At 38.7% G+C, this 23,070-nt stretch overlaps 1 protein-coding gene across 5 annotated transcripts in view; it reads right to left on the reverse strand.

The window, feature by feature from the left end:
- The window catches only part of Rbp6 (RNA-binding protein 6), a 598,496-nt gene that overhangs the window by 250,170 nt on the left and 325,256 nt on the right, over window positions 1-23,070 (reverse strand). For all 5 annotated transcript variants that reach the window (XM_071701376.1, XM_071701372.1, XM_071701373.1 and 2 more), the window contains one exon: window positions 6,363-6,447. In XM_071701376.1, the coding sequence (XP_071557477.1) occupies window positions 6,363-6,447 (85 nt within the window). The remainder of the gene's footprint in view (window positions 1-6,362; window positions 6,448-23,070) is intronic.

Below are 23,070 nucleotides of genomic sequence, written 5' to 3' on the forward strand. Positions count from 1 at the left end.
CGAATTACGATTACAAAGTGACTAATTCCCTTTCCGCTTCCGTGCCTTCTAATTACGTTTGTGTTTCCCAAGAAGTCCCGAGTCTTCCTGGGAGACCTGAATCAACAGTCTCGAGCGAAATCTTAACAACCCACATAATTCTAATTCCGAACTCGTCAACGCAACAATAATTTTTTTTCAGGCATTTGATATAAATTGCTAAGCTGACATGAATAATATATTATTGGAATATTTCATAGATATTTATGATAAAATATGTCTTATTAAGTTGTTCGTACATATGGTCTACAGATATTTTTTAAAAATGTTCCACTATCATGCCAAAGAGATTGTACACATGTAGGTATCAAAAATATCAATTAAATATTCCATGATACAATGGTATACAATTGTAATATAGCAATTATGGCAAAATAATCTATCATACATAATACTATAACAATGACAAAGATGTCATTATAGTATGTAGTCATTATGTATGAGTGAAAATATAGATCATGCTACCAGAGCAGTTTGTAAAAAATATTTTACCCTTAAACGCATTTATAATAATTTTCCTGTATAAATCTTTATCAGTATGCTATAGTATCGTGAATGGTTTAATAACGTTTATTTCAAACATACATGGAATACGGTAATTGCAATATTTCTGGACAAAACAGTACATGTTCCAAGCATGCAACACTGTTCCAAGCAACAGTACATATCCCACTGAAATATTCCACACATATTTCACATTGCGGCAAAGAGAGATTTCAGAAATATTTCTTCAGGAATATGAATGAAATATTGGAATATTCCAATTTGGGAATGTATATAGAATGTCGTTACGGCAATTGGGTCAAATCGAAGAACTGGAACCTACAAGTGTAAAGGATGATGCAGGGAAAAACGCGGGTGAGGAATTCTTTTGAACCACACATGTCCAATGACGTTGATAGGTTGGGAGAGAAAGGTAGTATATAGACGAGATAAGGTGTAAGCGGGGTAGACGGTTTGTATTTCAAATTTAAAAGCATTCGACAATAGACGCTTCTCGTATTGTTGACTCACTTGAGAAAGAGAGAGCGAAAAAGGCAAGAGGGAAGGAAAGTGTACGGAAGTGAAAAGAGTCGGCCGAAGAGAACGACGACTGAGAACGAGGAGAGGGATAGCTCAGAGTTTTGTGAGGGACTGCAGACAATTTCCGCAGGGCTTAGTGGCTTCGGGCTCTCCAAATAAATTATTCCGCGGATGAGCGACGCTGCTTATTTTTCAGCGTTTTCCGAGCCACCGCTTGAAACGTACGCAAGGCGTTTAAAAAGCATCGATCGAAAAAAGAAAAAAAAACGTAAAAGAACGGAGAAAGCGCGAGAGGGAGAAAACAGAAAAGCAAGTTTTATTATACCTTTAAACAAAACCCATTTAGACACGCAATATTGAAGAAACGCTGGTCTACATTATAAAATATGTGTGAGTTGTTTGTTTTGGAAGTGGCGAAAGTTTATTTTAAACGAAAACCTTACAAATATTAACGATATCTCTTATTTAATGCAGCAACTTATTTTCAAACTACGCTTATCGAAATAAGTAGATCGTATACGCATGTTTGCAACACAATAGTATTTTACATTAAATAAGTTAATAATGAAGTCTAGGAAACAGATTGCGAAAGATCTCATAAATGTATACTAATTAATGCTCAACATTCAATATTTAATCGTTCTCAATGCGCTACATCTTTAAAGTATAAGAAGCAAAAAAATGAGACCGATTTTGTGCTCTACCATGCTTCAATCTATATACGTATAAAAACTGATACTATGAGTAAGTATTGCAATGTCGTTACGAAAAATATCGATTCCTAATACTATCTTTATGAAAAAGCTCGTTTAACTACATTACAACATTGTAAGTATAGAAAATTGCACTCACAGAAGTATCGGAAAACCGCGTTTCAGCATGATATCGATTTATCGTTTCGGTTAATTCCCGACGAAACATATACACTTTAATACGCACAATCCCGCAAGAATTTTATTTCTCCGATAATCTCGATAAAAATATCTGATTTTATTTTCTTTTCACTTTATAGTTAATGTAATATTTCCTCGAAATTGATAACAAGTCAGCGTATTTATACAAATCTTTCAGCTGCTGCGTATTTACACACAGAAATAAAAAATTTAATGTTAAGAAACTGTATGAATTTCAACCGTATTAAAAAATGTAAAGAAAATGTTAATTAATATCAGATATTAAAAATTTAGCGACAAAGAGTAATGTTTGTGATAAAATAGAATTGCCAAATTTTTCTTATATAATTTTTCTCCATCAAAAATAATTTCAATTGATACATTTAGACAGAGTTTTAGTTTACAGCTCTGCTACCAATATTTGACAATAAAATAAAAATATTTCATGATAAAAATTGAAAAATTTTTAATAGTAAGTGTACAAGTAAAAGTTCTGTATTGTCAGAGAAGCAAAGAAAGCCGAAAAAAATAAACATCCTGGTGTTTATAACGTTCTTTTTGGTAGTAAAACTTGTGCGTTTCAAAAAGGGTTAAAGCCCGTTCTTCTTTAAGAAAGAAAGGAAGTCGGAGGATGAGGAAAAGGACGAGACACTCGTCTGCCACGTGCTCTCATACGATACGTTTCTAAAGCGTCGAGACGTCTGAAGGTATCCAAGAATGCGGGCCATGCAGAGAGTTCTAAAGAGCTTCCACAATTTCGCGTGCATCCACCCTTAGAGGTTCTTTCCCTCTTGCGATTTCCTTCTTAAACCTCATCACCCGCATCTGTTCTTATCCTTTATATCATGTCAAGTCACCTTTATCACATTTATGGTGTATCATATACAATTAAAATTTATGTCTTTAACGCGTAAGATAATATTTTTAAATATTCATATTAATATGAAAAGGATATCGATCTTGATATTAACAGAAAATTTAAATTTATACTGCTTGAAATAAAATCATATTTATCAAAAAAATTGAAGAATAGCCACTTTCACGATAAATATTAAAAGAGAAAGAAAGTATATGGTGCAATATAATATAAACGCAACAAAATTCTGATTGATTTTAATTTAATGCAAATATAAAAACTATTTTTTCTATAATTTTTATACATTTCTTTTACCGCACAATACAATTCTTCTTACAATTGAAAACTGCTTTCTTATAAATAAATGAGACTTACAATTAGATCTTTATAGAGATTAGTTTTTCAAAATCTTTGATTATATTATCTTCTTTTTAAAGTCCTCGAATTTCTTTCTTTTCTGATTTGCATTACAAAAAATTTCTGCGAATTAAACAAGGTCATCCCCTTTTGATCACGTGCAAAAACTGAAAGATTAATTATTTAAGCAAGATTTATTCGAAACACGTCGGAGAATGAAGTATCGTTATTCGTGTGCTCCTTCGAAGCTTAATTAATCGAAAATGCTTGATTTTTAGTCGCTTCCAACTCAAAACCGCGTTACTATAATAATTGCTATTCCCCTAAGTTCGTAATCTAATCTACAGTTCTGCAGAGAGTCTTCACTGCTGAATTTCTGTGAGAGAATGGAGAACAGCTCCGCAACCTCGTATTATACAGTGCCAGCATTACGGCAAACACGCGCGAGTACAGCCGATTTGGCTACTTCCGCTACGCCTAGCCTGTCGAGACCAAACGGGACGCAAACGAGGACGCGCACGTTCGACCTGCGCATTTTTTAATCAGCATCCGGCCCGATTAAGCGGAATCTGTTGGCTATTCTGATCGGTTAGCATTGTGCGGTGGGTGCTTACGCGGCACGTTGCGAAAATCATTGTCCATGCCAGATGGAGAGAAACGTCTGGTGTATCGACCCGTAAAATCGCTCTTGTATGAACTAACCCGCGCTGATTTTCGATGTTATATAATCAGAATGACCCAGGTGTCCGGCTCATGTTCATGGAAACTTTGCTTTTTTCGTTAAATCATGTATATTTTTAATACAAGATATAATTGTAAGATTCTTTGCATGAAATGTATCTTATATGTATTTTATAAAATTCGGGATGTTAATTTAATCAAGATTATGTAACTAGTATCTTCTTTAATCTGATTGAACGCAAAATATATTATTAACATTCACACTTATAGCTATTAAACATCCGGTTCCGACTGGATTTCAGTTAATATTTCTATTCTATTCTAGGAAACTTCACATGTGAGAAGCGAAGCAAACAGAAACTATACGACAACTACACTTGCCGGTAGAATATTTCGCTCCTGTCTAATTTTATTTATATTCGCGTGTTAGCACGAGTTAAAGGCTCCCCGCATTCGTTAACGCGGGCGGGAACGAAGGCCGCACTAATTAATGCGGCGATACTTGTCAGTGAATCAAAGCAACGGGCTCTTCCCCGCGTTTGCATTCCTTGTATGTTCCTCGCCTCTTCCTTTTTCCTCGGTAAGAGAGAGAGAGAGAGAGAGAGAGAGAGAGAGAGAGAGAGAGAGAGAGAGAGAGAGAGAGAGAGAGAGAGGTGGGAGCGAGGGGGAAACGGGTAGATAGAGTGCTAGAGGGTGAGGACATCTCATCCCTTAAGAGGAAGCCTTAATAGGATGCGCCGGCGGTTGCCCTATACGCGCGATATTCTCTTCCCGCTATCGGGAAGGTGTTAGCTTCCGGATCCGTGCATTCGCAATTTGCATTAGCCGGAGCGAATTACGCGAAATTTATGCGAGCCGAGGATACAGCCGGGGTTGCCCTCGCTTAAGCGTATTCGGGGCCACTTAGGCGGCCGCTCCGGCGGTGGAGTCGCTCTACTTATGGCGCCGTGGACAGCTAATGTCCGCAACTATTTCTCTCTCACCGTATAACCCGCGCTGCCGTCTTACGATATTATTCCACGAGCATTGTGTCTTGTCCACCGAGAAGGAGAGAGAGAGAGAGAAGGAGAGACGAAGGGTGGCGCGTTTGCCAAACGACTATGTCGGCCCACGATTAATCGTCGCACCCGCCACCGTCGCGTCGGCATCGCGTTCCGCTCGATGCCGTTGAGCGTTTAAGGTGTCCCTTAGGAAAAGGCGAGAGAACCGATAGAGAGATACGCCATCCTCTTCGATGAATTGAGATAAAATCTTTCACAAGTGAGAATTCAATCAGTGACGCAATTGGCCTGACATTGAAAAGTTTTTACGGCACCGCGTATAAAATCGCTTTTATCACTTTTAAATGTGAGACACGTATAATTCAAAATTGAAGTAAGTTGTAACTTTATCATTGTTCTGACTCACGTCTCTTGAATTAGATAGATAGAACTAATTCTCCTATATCAAATTCAAGAAACTATATAGTTATTCTTCTGAATATGTTACCACAATTTATTAAAACAGAGAAAGATCGTCTCGTTATGTGACGTCAGATTTTTTTTATACTCATAAACGCAAAAATGTTAATGTCTTGTATTGCTATTTGATTTACAACTATTGTAAAACTTGGACATGCATGTCAGAGTTTAAACAAAAAGGGAAGAACTTTATTATTAAAAAATATTTCAATTAATCCAAAACAGGCTTTACTGCAACAAAAATTCAATTTTAAACCTGATAATCTAAATTGAGATTAATAAGTCGCGACAGACATACGTCCAATGAATTTATTCATTTCAGGAAATATAGATAAATTAATTTGTCTGTATAACTTTTTTCGGGACATTCAACGAAGACGGCATTTCGTTAATAATTGAACTAACTATTCATACAGTTGCGACATGTAGATAACGAATGATATGCCTGCACTGAAGCGAATGGGACGATACAACGTTTGACGCTAAATTAATGAAGTTTCAAACGCGAATAAAATTTTGCTCCCGAAATCGATGATACAGATGTTATGGACTGCAGCTACCAATCGGTTTGATCAATCGACTCGCAGCATGCTCTTTCAATTATCTCGGGACGGCAGCTCCGATCGGACATGAAAATTAATTGCTCGCGTGACGCACATTTGATCACGGCAATTTGTATCTTTTTTTTTTTTAATAGCTACCTTTTTCCGCGGAGTGACTCTTCGTCTTTCGTGGTAAGCACAATGTTTATGATCGTCAGGGATATCGAGAGAAATCGTCCTTTCTAATTAAGTTAGGGCAAGTTACAAAACGCTAGTAAACGCAGATTCTCAACACACACACACGATTGAATAATTTTATAAGTTACAAAGTTATTAGATTATATAAAGCAGTGTTAATTATTAGAATATTTCGCATATGAGATTGTGAATTCGCATTCAATAGTACAGCACAGTTAAGAAGTTAACAGTTAGAAAGGTCAGAAACTTTAATTCGGGACCTGATTGTGCACTGTAAGAATTAATCTGGTAATAGAATGTGATGATTACTCACTTTCTTGCCGTCCAATTCGTGATTGCCCTGCGCCAGCACTTTGTCTACGCTCGCAGGATCTGCGAATGTGATGAATCCGAAGCCCCTGCAAACAAATGGAAGGAGGATGTTTAATATGAATGTGTGCTCGTCACTCGGGAGGTTATAGCTGCATTCCGACATTTACTGTCAGCAACTGTCAGTAATAGTTATAGAAAAGTATAGATTTTCAGTATGGACAGTGAATATTGGAATGCAGCCTAATTAAGCAAGCATTATTTGCTGATAATAATAGTATTTATATCGTGAGCGCATACGAAGATTGTATAGTACAGCGGCACACGTTGCAAGATACATATCTCGATATAGCGCATACATCAAAGCGCGCGATCGTAAAAAGAAAGCCGGTCGGAAGCATAATATATTTCTGTATTAATTCATTCTCGTAAATCGCGAGATACGATAGTATTAATTCCCTGAATAGGGTAATTTCCGCCCCTTTTATTTCCGCGATTAAAAGTAGTCATTAAAAGATAATGGATTACTGCCGGTTTTTTTTCTATTTTACGGATTAAAAATTACGCCAAAAGAATCACTTCGAAAAGAAGCTTCGAAATACTCGTGATATATCATGTCGGTTTGATTTATCGCGAGCGTATCTACTACAGCATTAAGTTAAGCTGAGATTAACGATGGATTAATTCCTTGTGTTGTCTCTAACAACGAGATCAATACTTTATATTCCAGTTATAGAACATACGCTAGTTTATTATAGAAATAATAGTAAACCAATACTGGAAAAATTATCTTAAACCATATATGATTATAATTATCATGGATTGAGAATTTTTAGATTCATTAAAATGACAATATTTGTAATAATGTTTCTTACATAAAAAAATTAGACACTCAGCGGTATAGTTGATAATTTATCAAAAACCTATGTAAATTCGTAGAAGCCGCCGCGCCGACGACATTAAAAACTGAGGGATTAAAGGGAAACGAATATCACGCCTGGCATAGTCCGTTGCGTCATAAATTTCACGCGGGACATCCGTGTACACACGGATATATTAAAAGACAGAGTTCGACGCCGTGAGCTAAGGGGGTGGATACCGCCGGCCGATCCCACGAACAAGGGATGAGCGATACGACGATACGAGGGAATGCAACGCGCCGAGAGCCGGACGCAAAGCGGTTTGCATTTTTCATGCCGGGGCCGCCCCGGCAGTTATTGAAAATATTTACATGTTATTTATGGGGCACACATGCTTCAAGAACCAAACGCGCCACCGTGCTACCCCCGTCGATTCTCCCCCGCGTGCATGCACTCTCTCTCCTCGTCCAACTTTCGCACGCAAACCCCTTCTTTTCTATCTCTTTTCCTTCGACTGCCTCCCTTTTTCTGTTTCGCTGTTCCCTGCGGAACGGCGCGTATTCCGTCGCCGCTCCCTCTCTCAGCTCCTTCATCCGCTCCCGAGGAGCAACCCCCCGGACCTGCCGGCAACGTCTCGAGAATTCTACAAAACGTTTCACGCCTCTCTTACTACTTCCGCTTCCTTCCCACCGACGAAACAACGAATACTCGTATGGATTGAATTTTTGATGGAACCGACCCCTCCGGGCCCTCGATCCACCCTCTTCAACCATCCCGCTTTCCGTCGCCGCTTTCCCTCACTCGCGACGTTCGGCGATTCTCGTGCGTCGAGTGCGAGCTGCATAGAAGCATTGCGGACGACTTCTTCCTATATCGATTTCTTCGGGCACGCGATACCATCTCGAACGAAGTCGACGATAAGAAAGGGTGCGTACCTAAGAAAAGTAGAAAGAGTGCGGCAACGCGTACATTTGCGTACGCGAAATCGGAAGGTAGTTGATTGTTATTCCGCGTCAGTAGTATTCGAAAAGGGCACAATATAACGCCACGTGTTTCCACGTGACGTTGAAAAAAAGCTAGTTTCTCTCGTTCATTTCATAACAGCGAATTGCAACAACGACCACAGTTATTGCAATATCGCTGTGTCAACATACACGACACGTATACATGAGTATACGAGATTGTGCATTTAGTAAAAAATTTTGCTCTTTGTCGTATCCTTTCACGTTTCCTTAATTCTCAATATTTATTCCGCAAATGTATAAATGTTTCCTGATAAAATCATTAAATCATGCACATTGCGCTTAATACATACAAGATGTTCCAGAATTTGCAACAACAATTTTTTATCTATTGATTCTGCGGACCAATTTATAAAGTCGATTTTTCTTTGGCTACAATACCGAGAGTGATTGCAAGTTCCCAATATTCCCAATATTAAATATCTTTCTAATACTGCCGATTGGCTAAAAAATTGACGAAAGGCACAATATACAATATACGTCTCGATTTATAGCATCCATGATGCTGTCCGACATTAGTGTGTTTGCGATTTGCTCACACCGCACACGATGGCTATAGACGTGCCGAATTTCAGGAGATTTTTTGCAGCACGCACGGCCGGAGCGACAATCGTGGCAAACGAACGGCCGCTGAATCGGCAGTCGTCCAATCAGCATTAAAACGCCAAACAACACGAGCGAGAACACCACGGGCAGTTCGTATTTGCATACAACGAAACAAGAGTTCGTCCGGCCTCTCTCTCTCTCTCTCTCTCTCTTCCCCGCTCCCCCCTCTCTCTCCTCCCTCTCTCCTTCTCGCACTCTCTTTCACGACGCATTTATGACGATGTGCGCGCAATGTACCGAAATCATGAACAACAGCCTCGGAAAGCCGCGCGAATAATTCATCCTTTTTCCGCTGAACACCACAGCGAAATTTCATTAGAATTCCAATGATTATTCGCCAATGATCATTGGAAGATTGTTAATTGGATCTATCATATATAAAGCTAATATAATTTGCGTAGCAAAATTATGCATAAGACTCACGCTTTTTGATCGCTCATGCAAATGTTTCATGATTTCATCATTATACAAGATATAAATTATTATATAAAATTATTTTATATACAAGGAAAACTCACAAAATATCTGTCGTAACGTTTATTCATTTATCTTCAAATACGTTTCATTATTAAACAAAGTAAAATTATAATGCTTTTTTGTACGGAAAGATTTAAATTGTCGCACATTTTCCCGTGAAAATTTTACGGAATGTAATATCGTAAATACCGTTGGACTTAATTAAAAAAGAAGAATTAAACACATAGATTGCTTAGTAACGCTATTACGTGCAATCTTCATTCCGCATTCCTGACTAAACCCGGTTCCAGACTCGCGGAGATTCGATCTTAATTTACGGTAATTATTCAACAACGAAGAACGAGAAAAATCGTATCACGGGGAGTTACGAATCTTATGACGTATATCAGAGGAGTCGAGGGGCCACTCAAGAGTCACCCCCGGGATAAAGAAGGGATCTATCGTGAATCCTACGCGCCATCGAGGCCCCGCCACCGCGCCACTCGTCACCCCCGGCCATTGTACGTGAATAATCTATAAAAGGCTGAGTAGAAGGATGGCGGCTGACGTGTCCCTTGTCTACTTGAGCACGGTTTCCACGATCCTCTACTTTTCATTCTGCCCCCTCGTCCTCCTACTCCGTCCTCCGCCGCTCGACCACGGTCGCTTCCTTCTCACTCTATCTCTGCCGACTTAACCACCCTCCGCCCGGTCTCATCGCCCTTTTCGCATGCTTCCCCGTCCCAGCTACGGAAGGGTGCCACACCGGGCTGACGCGGTGCATTTGTTTGTCACGGTCTCTCTTGTCCCGCCACAGAATCGGAACGCTTCTCCGTTATACGCGAGAGCATCCTAGACGCGTGCCGCGAGAAAAAATCCCAGCCAAAATCAGGATAACGCATCGCGTCGTGAAGCATCTCAGAAGAGTTCGATAAGAAAAACGTCTTATGAAAAATTGTAGAGATATATATCCGAATTTATGAGGATATTCGAGATATTTACGAGGTGCGTGTTCCAAACTATAAAACTGTAAATAATTAACTGTTATAATAAAAGTGTTTGTTAAAAGTGTCCACCTAACTTGTTCGTGTGTCTCTCGACCCTGCGAAGATTATATCCAGTCGCACCACCGACAAACTAAAGATCACATATTAACCTACTAAACAATTGGTCCTTCGAACCAGATTTAAACCAGCGACCTATAGATTTATAATAATATCAGCATGCGCTATGTCAGTGTGTGCACCAATAATGTTGTAATATAATCTCCGAAAATGGTTTTACCGGTTTAACATATACGTATTTACACATCGCAGATAAAGTCACGAGACATGAGAAAGGAAAATAATAAAATGCAAAGTAAATCAGCTCAACAGAGGTCGCGCATACCTTATTCTCGTATCGCGTCGAAAGGCTACGCTCCCAGCTCGAGGATTTACCACGACGTAGGATAAGGCTGCAAGACCGGAGAAGAGGAGACGCCAGTATTAGGTGTATTTATGTAGGCGGTCTCATTGCGCGCGAACTTACTGTAAGTACCGGCAGTTACTTAGCCCGACAGTTTCTGCTATTGCAGCCGACTGCGATATACCCCGGCCCGGGTCGGGTCGTAGCTTCGTAGCTGAAGCCAGTTACGGACCTAGTTCGGCGAACGCACACTCTCCTCGCATTCCACCAACCATCGTTCCAACGCCGCAATTCGGAGTCTAGAAAACGACTCTCCTTTTCTCTGCCCGTTAACCCTTCTCGTCTCGCTCGCGCTGCGCTATAACGTTCACCACCGCGTCTCGCCCCGGAAGTTTCATCCACCATGCGCTTGCTGCTTTGTCGCACCGACAATATGGTAACTGCTCTTTAACTAACCGCCTTAATCCGCTTTCCTCTCGGCGAGATGAAGACAATCAGCACCAACGTCGAGGTGATAAACATGCGAAACTCGCCGCTAGCTCGCTGATCTTCCGACTCGTGTCGCTTTCCCTACCATATCTCTCTTTTCGCGTTTACCTGAAGCATTGTGCCGCTGAACAATCCTTTTTGTTTTGTTTTGTATAAACTTATGCAGAAACTAAAAAAGACGGAAAGATTCCCTTCAATTCTCCTTTTATCCATCTTTATGGGTCGTTAAATAAAAATGACTAATAATGCTTGCATGTGTCTTTTCGTAACAATTTATATTTATAAAAAGTTATATTTAGACACAAAGAGAAAGAGAGAAATAACCGTAATTTATTAATTAATTCAAAGAATGATAAATTTATTATGTATTCAAGTATCTATATGTATATAAATACATAGATAATATGTATTCATTTATTTCATCAGTCACAATAAAAGAAAATAACAAATTTAATTAAGTAACATTACGACATTCTAAGATGTGAAAGCGCATTTTTACACCCGTAATGTTCCCTTTCAATTCTCCAGCAGGACAATAGCTTCTCACTTTGCGCCCGTAAAACTACTCTCGCAGGACTTCCGCCGCGACGTGGATTGAAATGTTTCCACGAGATTAACTTAACCGCATAATAATTCCGGATACAAGCTGTGCGGCTGCATTAAAAGCGTCGCCAGTCACACACTCACCGCCATTACGGCGGTATATCGAATCGAATTACGACCAACTAGTACCAAGGAACGCGTTAAGTCGAACGACTTTTATATAGGTTTTTGTTTGTCTTTCTCCTCCTCTATGTAATCTTCTTCCTCTATCTTTCCACCTATCTTCCTTCTATCTCTCCCTTTTTCCACCTCTTCCACTTCTCTCTATCCCCGCCGCCTTAATGACCGGCTGAATATTTATAAAGCTGACATCGTCTAGGTGGCCGGTAGCAAGGCCGTGAAAGCCACCGCGTCCCATGGAGTCTCATTGTAATTGCCCTGTTCTTCTTGACTTTTCCTTGAAACGGGATCCCGTTGAATTGCATTATGCAAATCGCAATCTCCCTAAGTCAGCCAGCCCGGTCACCGCGGGCTGCGACCAGGCGAGACGTTTAAGCCGAGAAGGAAAAACGCGAGGAAAAATCTGCTCAATAGCCTCCTCACTATGGTCGACGCGATAACGATATCCGCAACTGCAGTCGCTCGCTAATGATAAGGTGATAGCATTTGTACGCGCGACAAAATCGTGTTATATGTACCAAAAAATATCTCTCTCTCTTTCTCTTTGCGCCTCTATTTTATAAAATTATATTAAAACCTCTCCTCCTTATAATTATCTCTGTAGAAAAAATTGAGGTAAATAATTTTTTAAAACGTCTTACAAATAATTGCAACAAACATTCTCTTTTCATCAGTACTCACAAAAAATCGTGTTTGTTAAAATCTTTATTTTTTTGCGATAAATATAGAAATAATATGTGCTACAATTTCAGCAGTGTCGCTTTAATTAATTTTGATGGCTGGCTTATAATTGTAATGACAATTTAAATAGCTAAATATACATTACATAATAAAATATCACATTTACTTTCACAATTATTTTCACGATTTATATTTCTCATAGTTATAATTATAATTTAGAAAATGTTTATTGGTGTGTATTATCCCCAAGGATAGTGTATAATTCCCTAAAGATAAAAGGGTTAAGGTCACGTAGTGGGCAAGAAACAGAAATAATAAAAATTCGCAACATTCTTGCCAAATGTCGAACACAATTTTATAATTTCATCGCGTTTTTAATTCGCGACAACTTTTTCTTTCCGCAGCGGCGCCAACGAGAAACGCGAGGTACCACGGGGAAAGATATGAATATTCATCGGGCATTTAGGCCGCGACGTAACTCAATTAGTGACGGAATTATTGTCCTCCGCTCAATGGAAGGACGAGAACAAGCCGGAACGAAGAGAAACCTAGTCCGCTCTGTCTGATTTGTCTGTGAACTTCTTGGGTCACGCTGGAGCGTGATTTTTAATCCTTTTGCAGGCAAAAGTTCTGCATTTTATTTAGGAGAAATGACCTATGTAAATGACAGAAGCTTAAAAAAATAGTTGCTCAAACCACAAAGCCTATAACTACAAACATAAAAAGTTCAAAATAAATTATTTTCTGGTTATCAATGCAGATTCTTGTGATACATATGTCGTGGTAAAGTATCCTTCTTTCTCAATCACTTTATAATTAAACTAATTACGCTAGAATTAATGAAAATTTCATGGTATCGTTCATATCATTTTCGTTTAATATTTGTTATCTTGCTATTCAATTAAAAGAATTCTAATGAGTACTTAATTATGTTATGATCTTATTAGAAAACTGCAGTGTATGCGTGTTGTAATAGCTTAAAATCCACAATTTATATTTTATTTTTATATAAAATCTCAATAATATAAATATATATATTATAAATTACGTCCTCCAGAATTTTTACGACAAATTGAATATATTGTTTATTAGATATTAACATTCCATACAATTGAACGTTAAATGAAAAGGACTTAATTTCAATTGATGCAGCATCTCTTCTTCAATAATTTATTCATGTACAAAAGTGATTTTTATATAAAATTTCAATAATATAAATAAATATATGACAAATTACATCCTCCTTCATTTTATTCAAATTTTTATGACAAATCAAACATAATTTTCTATTATTAACATTCCATACAATTGAACGTTAAATGAAAAGGACTTAATTTCAATTGATGCGGCATCTCTTCTTCAATAATTTATTCATCCACAAAAGTGATTTTTAAAACATTTTTGGTTAGCTATTTTGTTATCGAAGAAATGTTTGATACGGCCTTTCACGTTCGCCTCCCGATGGATAATTTATGTTGAGGCGTCATAATGGCTCGTCGTGGAGCTGGAAAATTAATTTCATTCGCGGATTGTCACGCACACACCGCAGTCCAGTCCATCCCTTTCAAGTCTTGTCCATCGTACCACACTGGAATTCGTTAATATTCATGACCGTGGGGAATAACGCTTATCTCACAGCGCTGAAATAACTCGATAGGGCGCACTGATCCTGACTTGGCATTTTCTAGCATCGCTTTTTCGGCTCTCCTTTCATAAAAGCCTTTAACTTTAGTTTGATCTCTATTAATATGAATTGCCGACTATCATAATAATTTACATCAGATGGTGATGGGATGAGCTTTAACAATGCCGTTATATTTTAAATTTGCAATTTTAAATTATTTATTAGAAATTTTAATTCCAACACTTAGCTTTTAACATATATTTTTGATCCAATTTTACATACACGACCATAACTTGACCATTTTTACACGCGGAGAACTTTTTTTATTTGGAACTATTTTCCTGTATAATTGAAGTCATAATAGCCTATTATAAATGTAATATTGTAACAATTATAAGTATTATAATAATTATATTACATCAATATTAACGCCCAATAATAATTCTATATTTCATATTATTTAAATATCGTATGATTTGATAAATATAAAAAAGCTAAAGATACAAATTAGTAAATTTTTTTCGAAAAGCATAAAATTTTTTTTCTTTGTCCATATTATCTGGTGTTTGAAGATTGAACATAAAACGGTACAAAGCATAAAAGCACTATCAAAAATTCACGACTCACTTGATTAGCAAAGATAATATTATTAAATTCAGCGATGATACGGATTGATATAGTAATACAATCTAAGGAAGCGCGCATGAAAGTATTAACTGGCCAGTTCAAAGTTAAAAGTAAAAGTTATTTATGAATTAAACGATTCGCGAGTGCTAACCGAACACCGGATACACCAAGACCGAGGAAGAAGCATGGAGAAAAAAAGCACCACCTTGGCCACCTGTTGATACCGTCCTAAATATTCGTCACGCGTCTTGCTAACTGATTATTACAAATATTTGATTACAACGCGTCAAAAAATTCTAAACAGCTAAAATCACCTCTTGGAAAGTTCTATTGGGTCGTCTTGGATTGAAGCTATTCCAAAACTTAAAATATAGATTTTGGAGAAAGAGATGATATTTTAAACTATTATATTCATTTATCTATAATTTTCTGCATATCTCAATTTCTAATTCTTCATCGTACGTCTAAAAACTTTGCATTAAACTTCAATTGTTCAAGCGAATTATAAGCATATAAAGAGAAATTTAAAAATAAACTTTGAACCTATCTTTGTGGATGCATGTACATTTATTTTACATGAGGTAAAAATGATCAACATGAATATATTATGTAAATAAAAGTATTAATCAATTGCGGGCTTTTAAATATTTTAAAACATTTTAAATATGCTTATGATAAATGGCTAATAAATTAAATACGATTAATCCTAATAATACAATATTCATTTTACGAATAACATGTATTAGCTAATAGTATAAATCTGCAATTGCTTCACCGCAGCTAAAAATCTATTTATCGAGTTTAAATTAATTTTACGCATGCACATGCATATGCATCCGGAAATTAATATCGAATGTCGTTTGAATGCACTATCATGCGGACAATCCACAAAATTTTTCTGTTTAAAGATGAATATTTCATTCGTATGAAATAAAAGCGCAAAATATGGTGCTTCCATTCGTGTCAAATTTTATGCTTTTTCGTACTTTCGTAAGTTTCGTACACGCAACTACATGCATCCCTGAAACATATTGGCCAAAGTTGGTAGACCGATGACGATACCGCATATAAAAGTAGCGTTCGTTTTTTTTTTGTTTCGAAAATTTCATCGCCGACGGAAAGAACCGCGACAAACAAGATCACTGGGCGCAGCGGCTCGCGACGACGTTTGAGACTCTGAAGAGCGAACGAGGAGACGACGACGACGCACAACGACCGCGAAGAAACACAGAGGGGAAAGGAATACGGGGAGAAAAAAAGGACGAGCGCTGTGGTGGAAGCTGCAGGACGGCGCAACAGAATCACTTGACGCAAAGAGAGAGCGAGAGACGGCGAAGCCGACGGCTCGCATCCGGGGAAATAGAAGGGTAGGTGCTGGCTTCCGCCTGTCTGTTGCCATAGCGACCTCGGCCGCCCTTTGGCTCGGCGAAAGGGCCGCAGACGGTAAATCTCTTGTACGTACAATAATCCCGCGGGTTGCCATTTTGCAATCCGGTCCGTCGAGAAGCGTCATCTTGCACCCCCGGTTGCACACGTCGCGATGTTTTCGTTTGTCTTTGCGTCACGTCGCCGCGCCGCGGCCGTTCATACCGTCGCGTCGCGTGCTGAAGAATCTCTCGTTGCGTCGTTGATTGTCGCGTTATATGATGTAACGATCCTAGGAGAATGCTTATTTCTAACGTTACATTCTAAAAAATTTTGTAACCCGAATTCTTCAAAAACTCGCTGTTTGTTAAACAATAAAAGTAATTAAATACTTTCGAGATATGTACTAATCAGAAATAATTGTTTGTCTCTTTCTGTTTATTTCATTTTTTATTGTGTTTACTACATTTAACTACTTTTAGTTAAATTATAATGAAATTCCCGATTTCACTACAGAACAGGTTTTGCAAAGTCCTTTTAATTGGATTTTTATTCAAATAAATAAATGCTTTTTTCACATGATTTTATCTTGTTCAACTTCACTTTTAAAATTCTAGCCAAATACGTAAATAAATATTATTCACGGTCTGCCGCTTTCGCACGCGAACGCGCGTATTATATGAAAGCTTATTTACGTATTTTTTTTTTTGCGCTCTCAATCGTGCGATATGAAAAATCGGGATTTTCGCGAACGGCGACTTGCCGTTCGTCTTTGTAATCCGGCTTTGCTTTCCGGCAATCGCGACATTTCCGACGAAAAAATTTCATTCGTTCGTTTTTCACTCCTCCGCATTATTATCCATTCGCTCATGTTCTACTTGCGCTTCGACATCGACGTGGTCCGACTTTTCTTCAACTTTCAAGACACACATTTCTTTAGTAAAATTGGCAATAACTTGTCCACTTCTTTCGTAAACGTGACATGTCATATACCGACACAGGGATTTTGTCTAAACTGTGAAACATTTGCGTTTCGTAAAAAAAAACATAGAAATGTTTCATATATGCAGATAGTTTACGGAGCAATCAAAATTCTCGTGCAATAATTTTGTCATTGATGTAATACTGTATCAAAAACGTTTTATAAAAAAAAATTTTAATAAAAAGAAGTCTACAAAAAACTTAATTGTAAAGAAAAAGTCGATTTATTTAATTTTTTTATTCATCTAAACTAGTCTGTTGTTTCAATTTTCTCGGTTTATCTTATATCATTACATTTTCTGTGACGGTTTATTTCTAAATCTCTGTCGTGCTGTCTGACAGGGACGTAAAGACTGCATTTACATCTAACATGTTGAACCTCTGCAATAATCTCACGATTCTCGTCAGGGTCTTCTCATATAAAAGGCATATATACAACAGAGTAGACGACAAGCCATGCCGCCGTAGCGAGTGGATGGGGGGGAGGGGGGGAAAGAGAGAGAGAGAGAGAGAGAGAGAGAGAGAGAGAGAGAGAGAGAGAGAGAGAGAGAGAGAGAGAGAGAGAGAGAGAGATGTAGATAGATAGAGGGAAAGCACTCGCCTGTGGAGCTTCGCTTCATTCCGCAGCCTAAATTCGTTTCACGGATGGGCTGAATTTCTAAGCCGCAGCAGGGATTCGAAAACGAAGCGCCGGTGCGGCCCGTGCTTCGACGATGCAACCTAATTCCGAAAGTTGGTCTCACCGCATATCCCCCATTGCGCCACTCATGGAGAACGGCTTGGGAAAAAGGTATATAGATAGAAGGGACGAGGTTGTTTTATTTGTGCCTTAAGACAGACATAGGGCATATAAGAGAGAGAGTAAACGCTTCTTATTTTTTAGGCTAAGGAGTTCTCGTCGTAACAAAAATAGTACTTCTCAAATAGATCTGATAAAATATCATTACTTCGGTATTGACGCAATTACCGTTCTGCAGTTTACTTTCTATGTGCCGGGAAAAATAATGATACAGGCACGCGCAGACACGTTATGTATTAACAATATGTCAGTTGTGACGAATAAAAGATTAAGCATAGAGATGCAGCAGAGGGGTGCGGGAAAACGACAAGGGGCGCCGCTTATACTAGACGAGTGCCAGGAATGCAATCTTCGGATTCTCGAATGTGCGCGACGAGTCGTCCGCTGCATAAGCGCTCGCATAGATTCGGATAAGGACCGCGCATTCTGAGTGTCACCGGAGGCTATAGTAAACTCCTATCCCACGAGAGCTACGAGCTGCATTAGCGAATACTTGCAACATCCCGCGTCTTCCTTCCACCCCTGTCAGCATTCTGAGACGCCACCCGCGCGTCTCGGACGACCAGCAATTTCGGCCACATATTATCTGTTGGCCGCTCTTCTTCCTTCCTCAAGCAGATACCGACAAAAGTGTCAAATATCTCTTCTCTTTTACTTTGCTTCTTAAAAAATTATTTCTTTTATCTTTAACTGAAAGTCTTAACGGAGAAAAATGGGAAATGCGAATAAAAAATATAAATTGTAAAATAAAGTCTTTTTAAAACCGCGAAACTAAACGTATATTTACGATTATTTAATCATATATCTAGAAAATAAAATGTCATTTCGAAGAAAATTGTAAAATAAGAAACGGAATTTAGGATAATTATTTTATTCTTGTATTCAGAATTGCTTTTATCTTCTAAATATATAATTGAAAATTTTATTTGCTTCGAATCAGGTCGGCCGTAAAATAGCACGAATATGAATAATGTTTGTAATTTAATGAAGAATCATTATATTAATATATCAGATTACGAAACCTCTCGTTTCCAAGAATAAAATTCCTGTTTATTTAACTGCTGCGTATTTTCGTCCACACGCAGAGACGTTCAGTGAATTCTACATCACATAACAAGGTACGAAGTGCGGTGGTCCAAGCCATAAATAGGCCAGAGCTACGGTTCGACTTCATATTCCGCGAGTATCCTCGGAAATATGGATCGCATAAAAGATCGGACGGGCCGCCGGATCCTCGCATATCCAGGCAAGGTTTCCTCATTCCACAGACGTCCAGGGCGGTACAAAACGCACTCGGGAAAGGTGGCGTCTTTCCAAAGGGGGAAAACATTCGATTCATGCGACATGTGACGATAACGTGACAGGACTGTCGGCGACACGTGCGCGTTTCCGTTACCGAGGCTTCTTCCTTCCCTTCGTATGAAAACATTATTCGGTGGATCTCTTATAGCTCACAGAGAAAAGACGTATATATATATCCCTTATTTATCCTTCTTCTTATCGATGTAGCTAGCGAAATAATTGCAATTTCTTGTACGACAAGACTATGTTTTATGCAAGTTAATATAATATTTTATATTCATTGATGATTTCATTTTCACCCTTGTAAAAAGTAGAAGAAATTATAGCACATCATACAAGAAGATTACAAAAAAAGAAGAAAAATTATTAAGGTAGAATAGCGATAAGATAGAATAGATAGAATGAAATAGAATAGCGGGTTCTCTATAAATATTTGCATAATGGTCAGATCCGACTTCAATACAGTAGCCGAGCATTAATGCAGGGAAAATGTTTCGGGAAAACCCGTACCAGATGAAGAAGGAACGCGAGTTGAAGTTGGAAATGAACGAACAATTCGTCTCGCGTGCACCAAGTGCATTTATAACGACGTACTTTACCGAACCTCCCTTTCGCCCTCGCACCTCGCCTCGATCGTCCATCCTCCTCTCGACTTCCGCTCTCGCGGCCGGTGCGCTGCTGGAATTTATTCGCCACTGAAATCATTTACATTTTATTTATCGTTCAGAGAAGCTCGCGTTGTCCGCGGGAACTTCCAAGGTAATTGCGCAGTACCAGCGTTTTTAACGCCGGGGGAGGAGCAATGTTCCAGATGGTGGCAATGTAAAAAGACGCGCTCTAAAATACTGCTGACTGGCCACACGAAAGAACAGTACGGAGCAAGAGTAGTAAATAGAGCAAGCGGAATGCATTTACGAGGTCGATTACTGAAATATTTCACTAGAAAAATAAAACTGACATTCGTAATAATTGTATACTATACGAGTAAATTTGTGAAACGTTAATTACGAATACGAATCGTTAAATTTCGCAAACACACGAAATTGTTTCTCTAATGCAAATTTGAATTGTAACTTGAGCATCTTGCACTGTGTATGTAGGAAGCAAGAATCGTAATTCGCCGTGGCGTAATACTCACACAATAACACGGCTTTTCAAGAGTAATACAATAAAAGTACGCCGTTAATCAAGACAGGGACAAATAATAGCTAGTGGACAATGGTCTATAGAACGGCAGGTTTCCTTGAACGGGCCGCAATAGGATTTGCCATGTGAAGGAGATAAGCCATCCAGTTGCCACCTTTATTGGTCACTTCGAGTGATTTTTTAATTACGTCCTCTCGGGCTCGGGCTCGGGCTCGAGCTCGGGCTTGGACCAACCCTCGTTGCTCTCAGCGAGTTCTCTAACCAACCGCGTTTTCACGGTAAACTCAATTGTACGACGGTTTTCTGTATACCGCGCTACACATACGGTGACCCAGAACTATCACAGTTCCCTTAGCCCAAGAATTCTTTGAACTATTTAAAGTCGATTACTCCTTAATGAAAATTCTATTTAACGCCATCTTCTCGTACTAGTTTCTAACAATAAATATCTTTTTAAAGTTAGCACGAAAATTGCGTTAAATACTTAATAACAAAAATATTTTATACTGACAGATTTTTTGATAGAATAAAAATCGATACCATAGTTCGTGATATAATTTACGTTGATCTGAGCGTAAATTGAGAGAGAAACTTTTTTTATACATTTCTCTGTATGCCGAAAGTTTAATTCGAGAAAATAATATGCATTATTTCCATCAGCATGAAATGTCGGTAATTAATTAAGACCAAGAAAAGATCGATTTCACATTTGTCCCAAAAATTTTTCGAAAAATGAGACACCCCATATATGGCATGCGAAATGCAGCATGGGCCAGACTGCATGCAGCCTGAATTGCAGCGACGCCGTCTCGCGGTATAAAGCATTCTATTTGCATTTTATTGTTTAATATAAGTTTATGCTACCCTCAGCCGAGCGCGCGCGAACGTCACGTTACACATTGCTGTCACGGAAGCTGGTGCACCAGGGCGGCAGCAATGTGTCTCTTATCCGTCGACGCTGACCTTTCCCCTTTCACAAATGACAGAATACGGAATTATAATTTTGGCAAATCAAAACGAATTGTCTACTGTAACGAATTGTTATGCGATGATGAAGAGAAGAAAGGAATTCTTCAGCTTTTAAATAACGATAATGCAATAAAATATTCTATTATGCTGATGAACAGTTTTATCCAAGCAAGAGACCAACACTGCTTTCAATTATTTCAAATACAAAATAAATACATGTGCTATTATTAAATTGTTAAGTGCTATTTATCTTGTATAACATATTATATAAAGTAGAGAACAAGCAGCCAATCGATTTTACACACTTTTTTCCTTTAGTGAAAATGAATATATTTATAGATCTCTCTCAATGTTATTTTATCATTGTAATTATTTAGTTTACCTCAGTTGAACGAAATACATCATGTTACGATTTTGAAAGAATGACAGTTTTCGCCAAGAAATGTCAAAACGAAGGAGGAATCGCTTACTCTTATTCGCAGCAAGAATCGTACGCGTATATTTGTACGTGCGAAGGAATCATCGCCGGGGTGTGATCCCTGCCGCGCGCAAACAGCAGCCCAGATTATTCCCGCGACTGAAGATTGGTGGGTTTAAGTGCGCTCTCGCCATCTAAATCTGCCAATTTCCAATGGATGCGGCCGCGTCATTGGTAGCCCCGGATGTTTACCCGGCGCTACCGAGTGAAAAGCGAATACGAAGGAGGACGGAACCGGCGAAGGCGGTCGGCGCGGGCGGGCGCGCGGGCGAACGCAGAGAAGAAGAAAGAGGAGAAAGCGGATTCGAATCTTTACCAACCACTCGTCGAGACACCTGCGGGAGGGAAAATCTCCTCCGCCTTTGAAAAGCGAGGAAGTGGAGAGGTTTATTGAGTCTTGGGACACGTAATCTCTCGAGGACATGCCGGAAAGTGCGAGCGAAACCTCTTCTCGCATCTCTCCTCCCCCACTCTTCTCTTCGTAAACCGCCACGCATCCCCCTCTCGTCAATGGAGAATGATGGGGTAGAGTGTATTTACTGCTCGTTGCCGAGACAGAGTGACGTAAGGAGAAAATACGCTTTTCGCAAGAGCACGACTTAAAATGTAACGAGCGTGTATAAGCGATCGAATGTCAAAATTCTTGGAAATTCTCTAACATTTCCTTAGAGAAAATGTAATTTCGCGGTCCACACTTTGCTTTAACACATTCGAGAAAGATGAAAAACAAATTAAATGTGTGAACCACTTTTCAGAATTCTTTTCTTGTAAATCTCTTCAAGATATGAAAAAAGAAACACTTTTCATTACATTATATAATTTCAGAACCGACCGATGAGAATTATCAAACCAAACCTCGTTGCGCAAAATGCGAACAGTTCGCAGCAGTTACTTCCAACTTTTCGTAAATCATTTGTTACTGCAAATGCAAATTGTCCTTACTAAAAATGCAAATGTGCATTTTATGACTTATGACATTTCAGTCCCCATTTCTGGCCCTTATGCCAGGAATGTTTCAACCAGCGCGATATCAGGCCATCGTCGACGTTTGTCGAACCGGAAGTATGGCAAGGACCAGCGACATGGAAGACAATGACCGGTCATCTATGATAATGCCAGAAAAAAATAAAAAGATGGGAAAATTTCGAATAGTCTGAGCGATAAAACAAAACTTTCT

The sequence above is a fragment of the Temnothorax nylanderi genome, unplaced genomic scaffold (assembly GCF_030848795.1).
Source record: "Temnothorax nylanderi isolate EJ_2023f unplaced genomic scaffold, tnyl_v1.0 TNYL_tig0025_pilon, whole genome shotgun sequence".
In the NCBI taxonomy this organism is placed as follows: domain Eukaryota; kingdom Metazoa; phylum Arthropoda; class Insecta; order Hymenoptera; family Formicidae; genus Temnothorax; species Temnothorax nylanderi.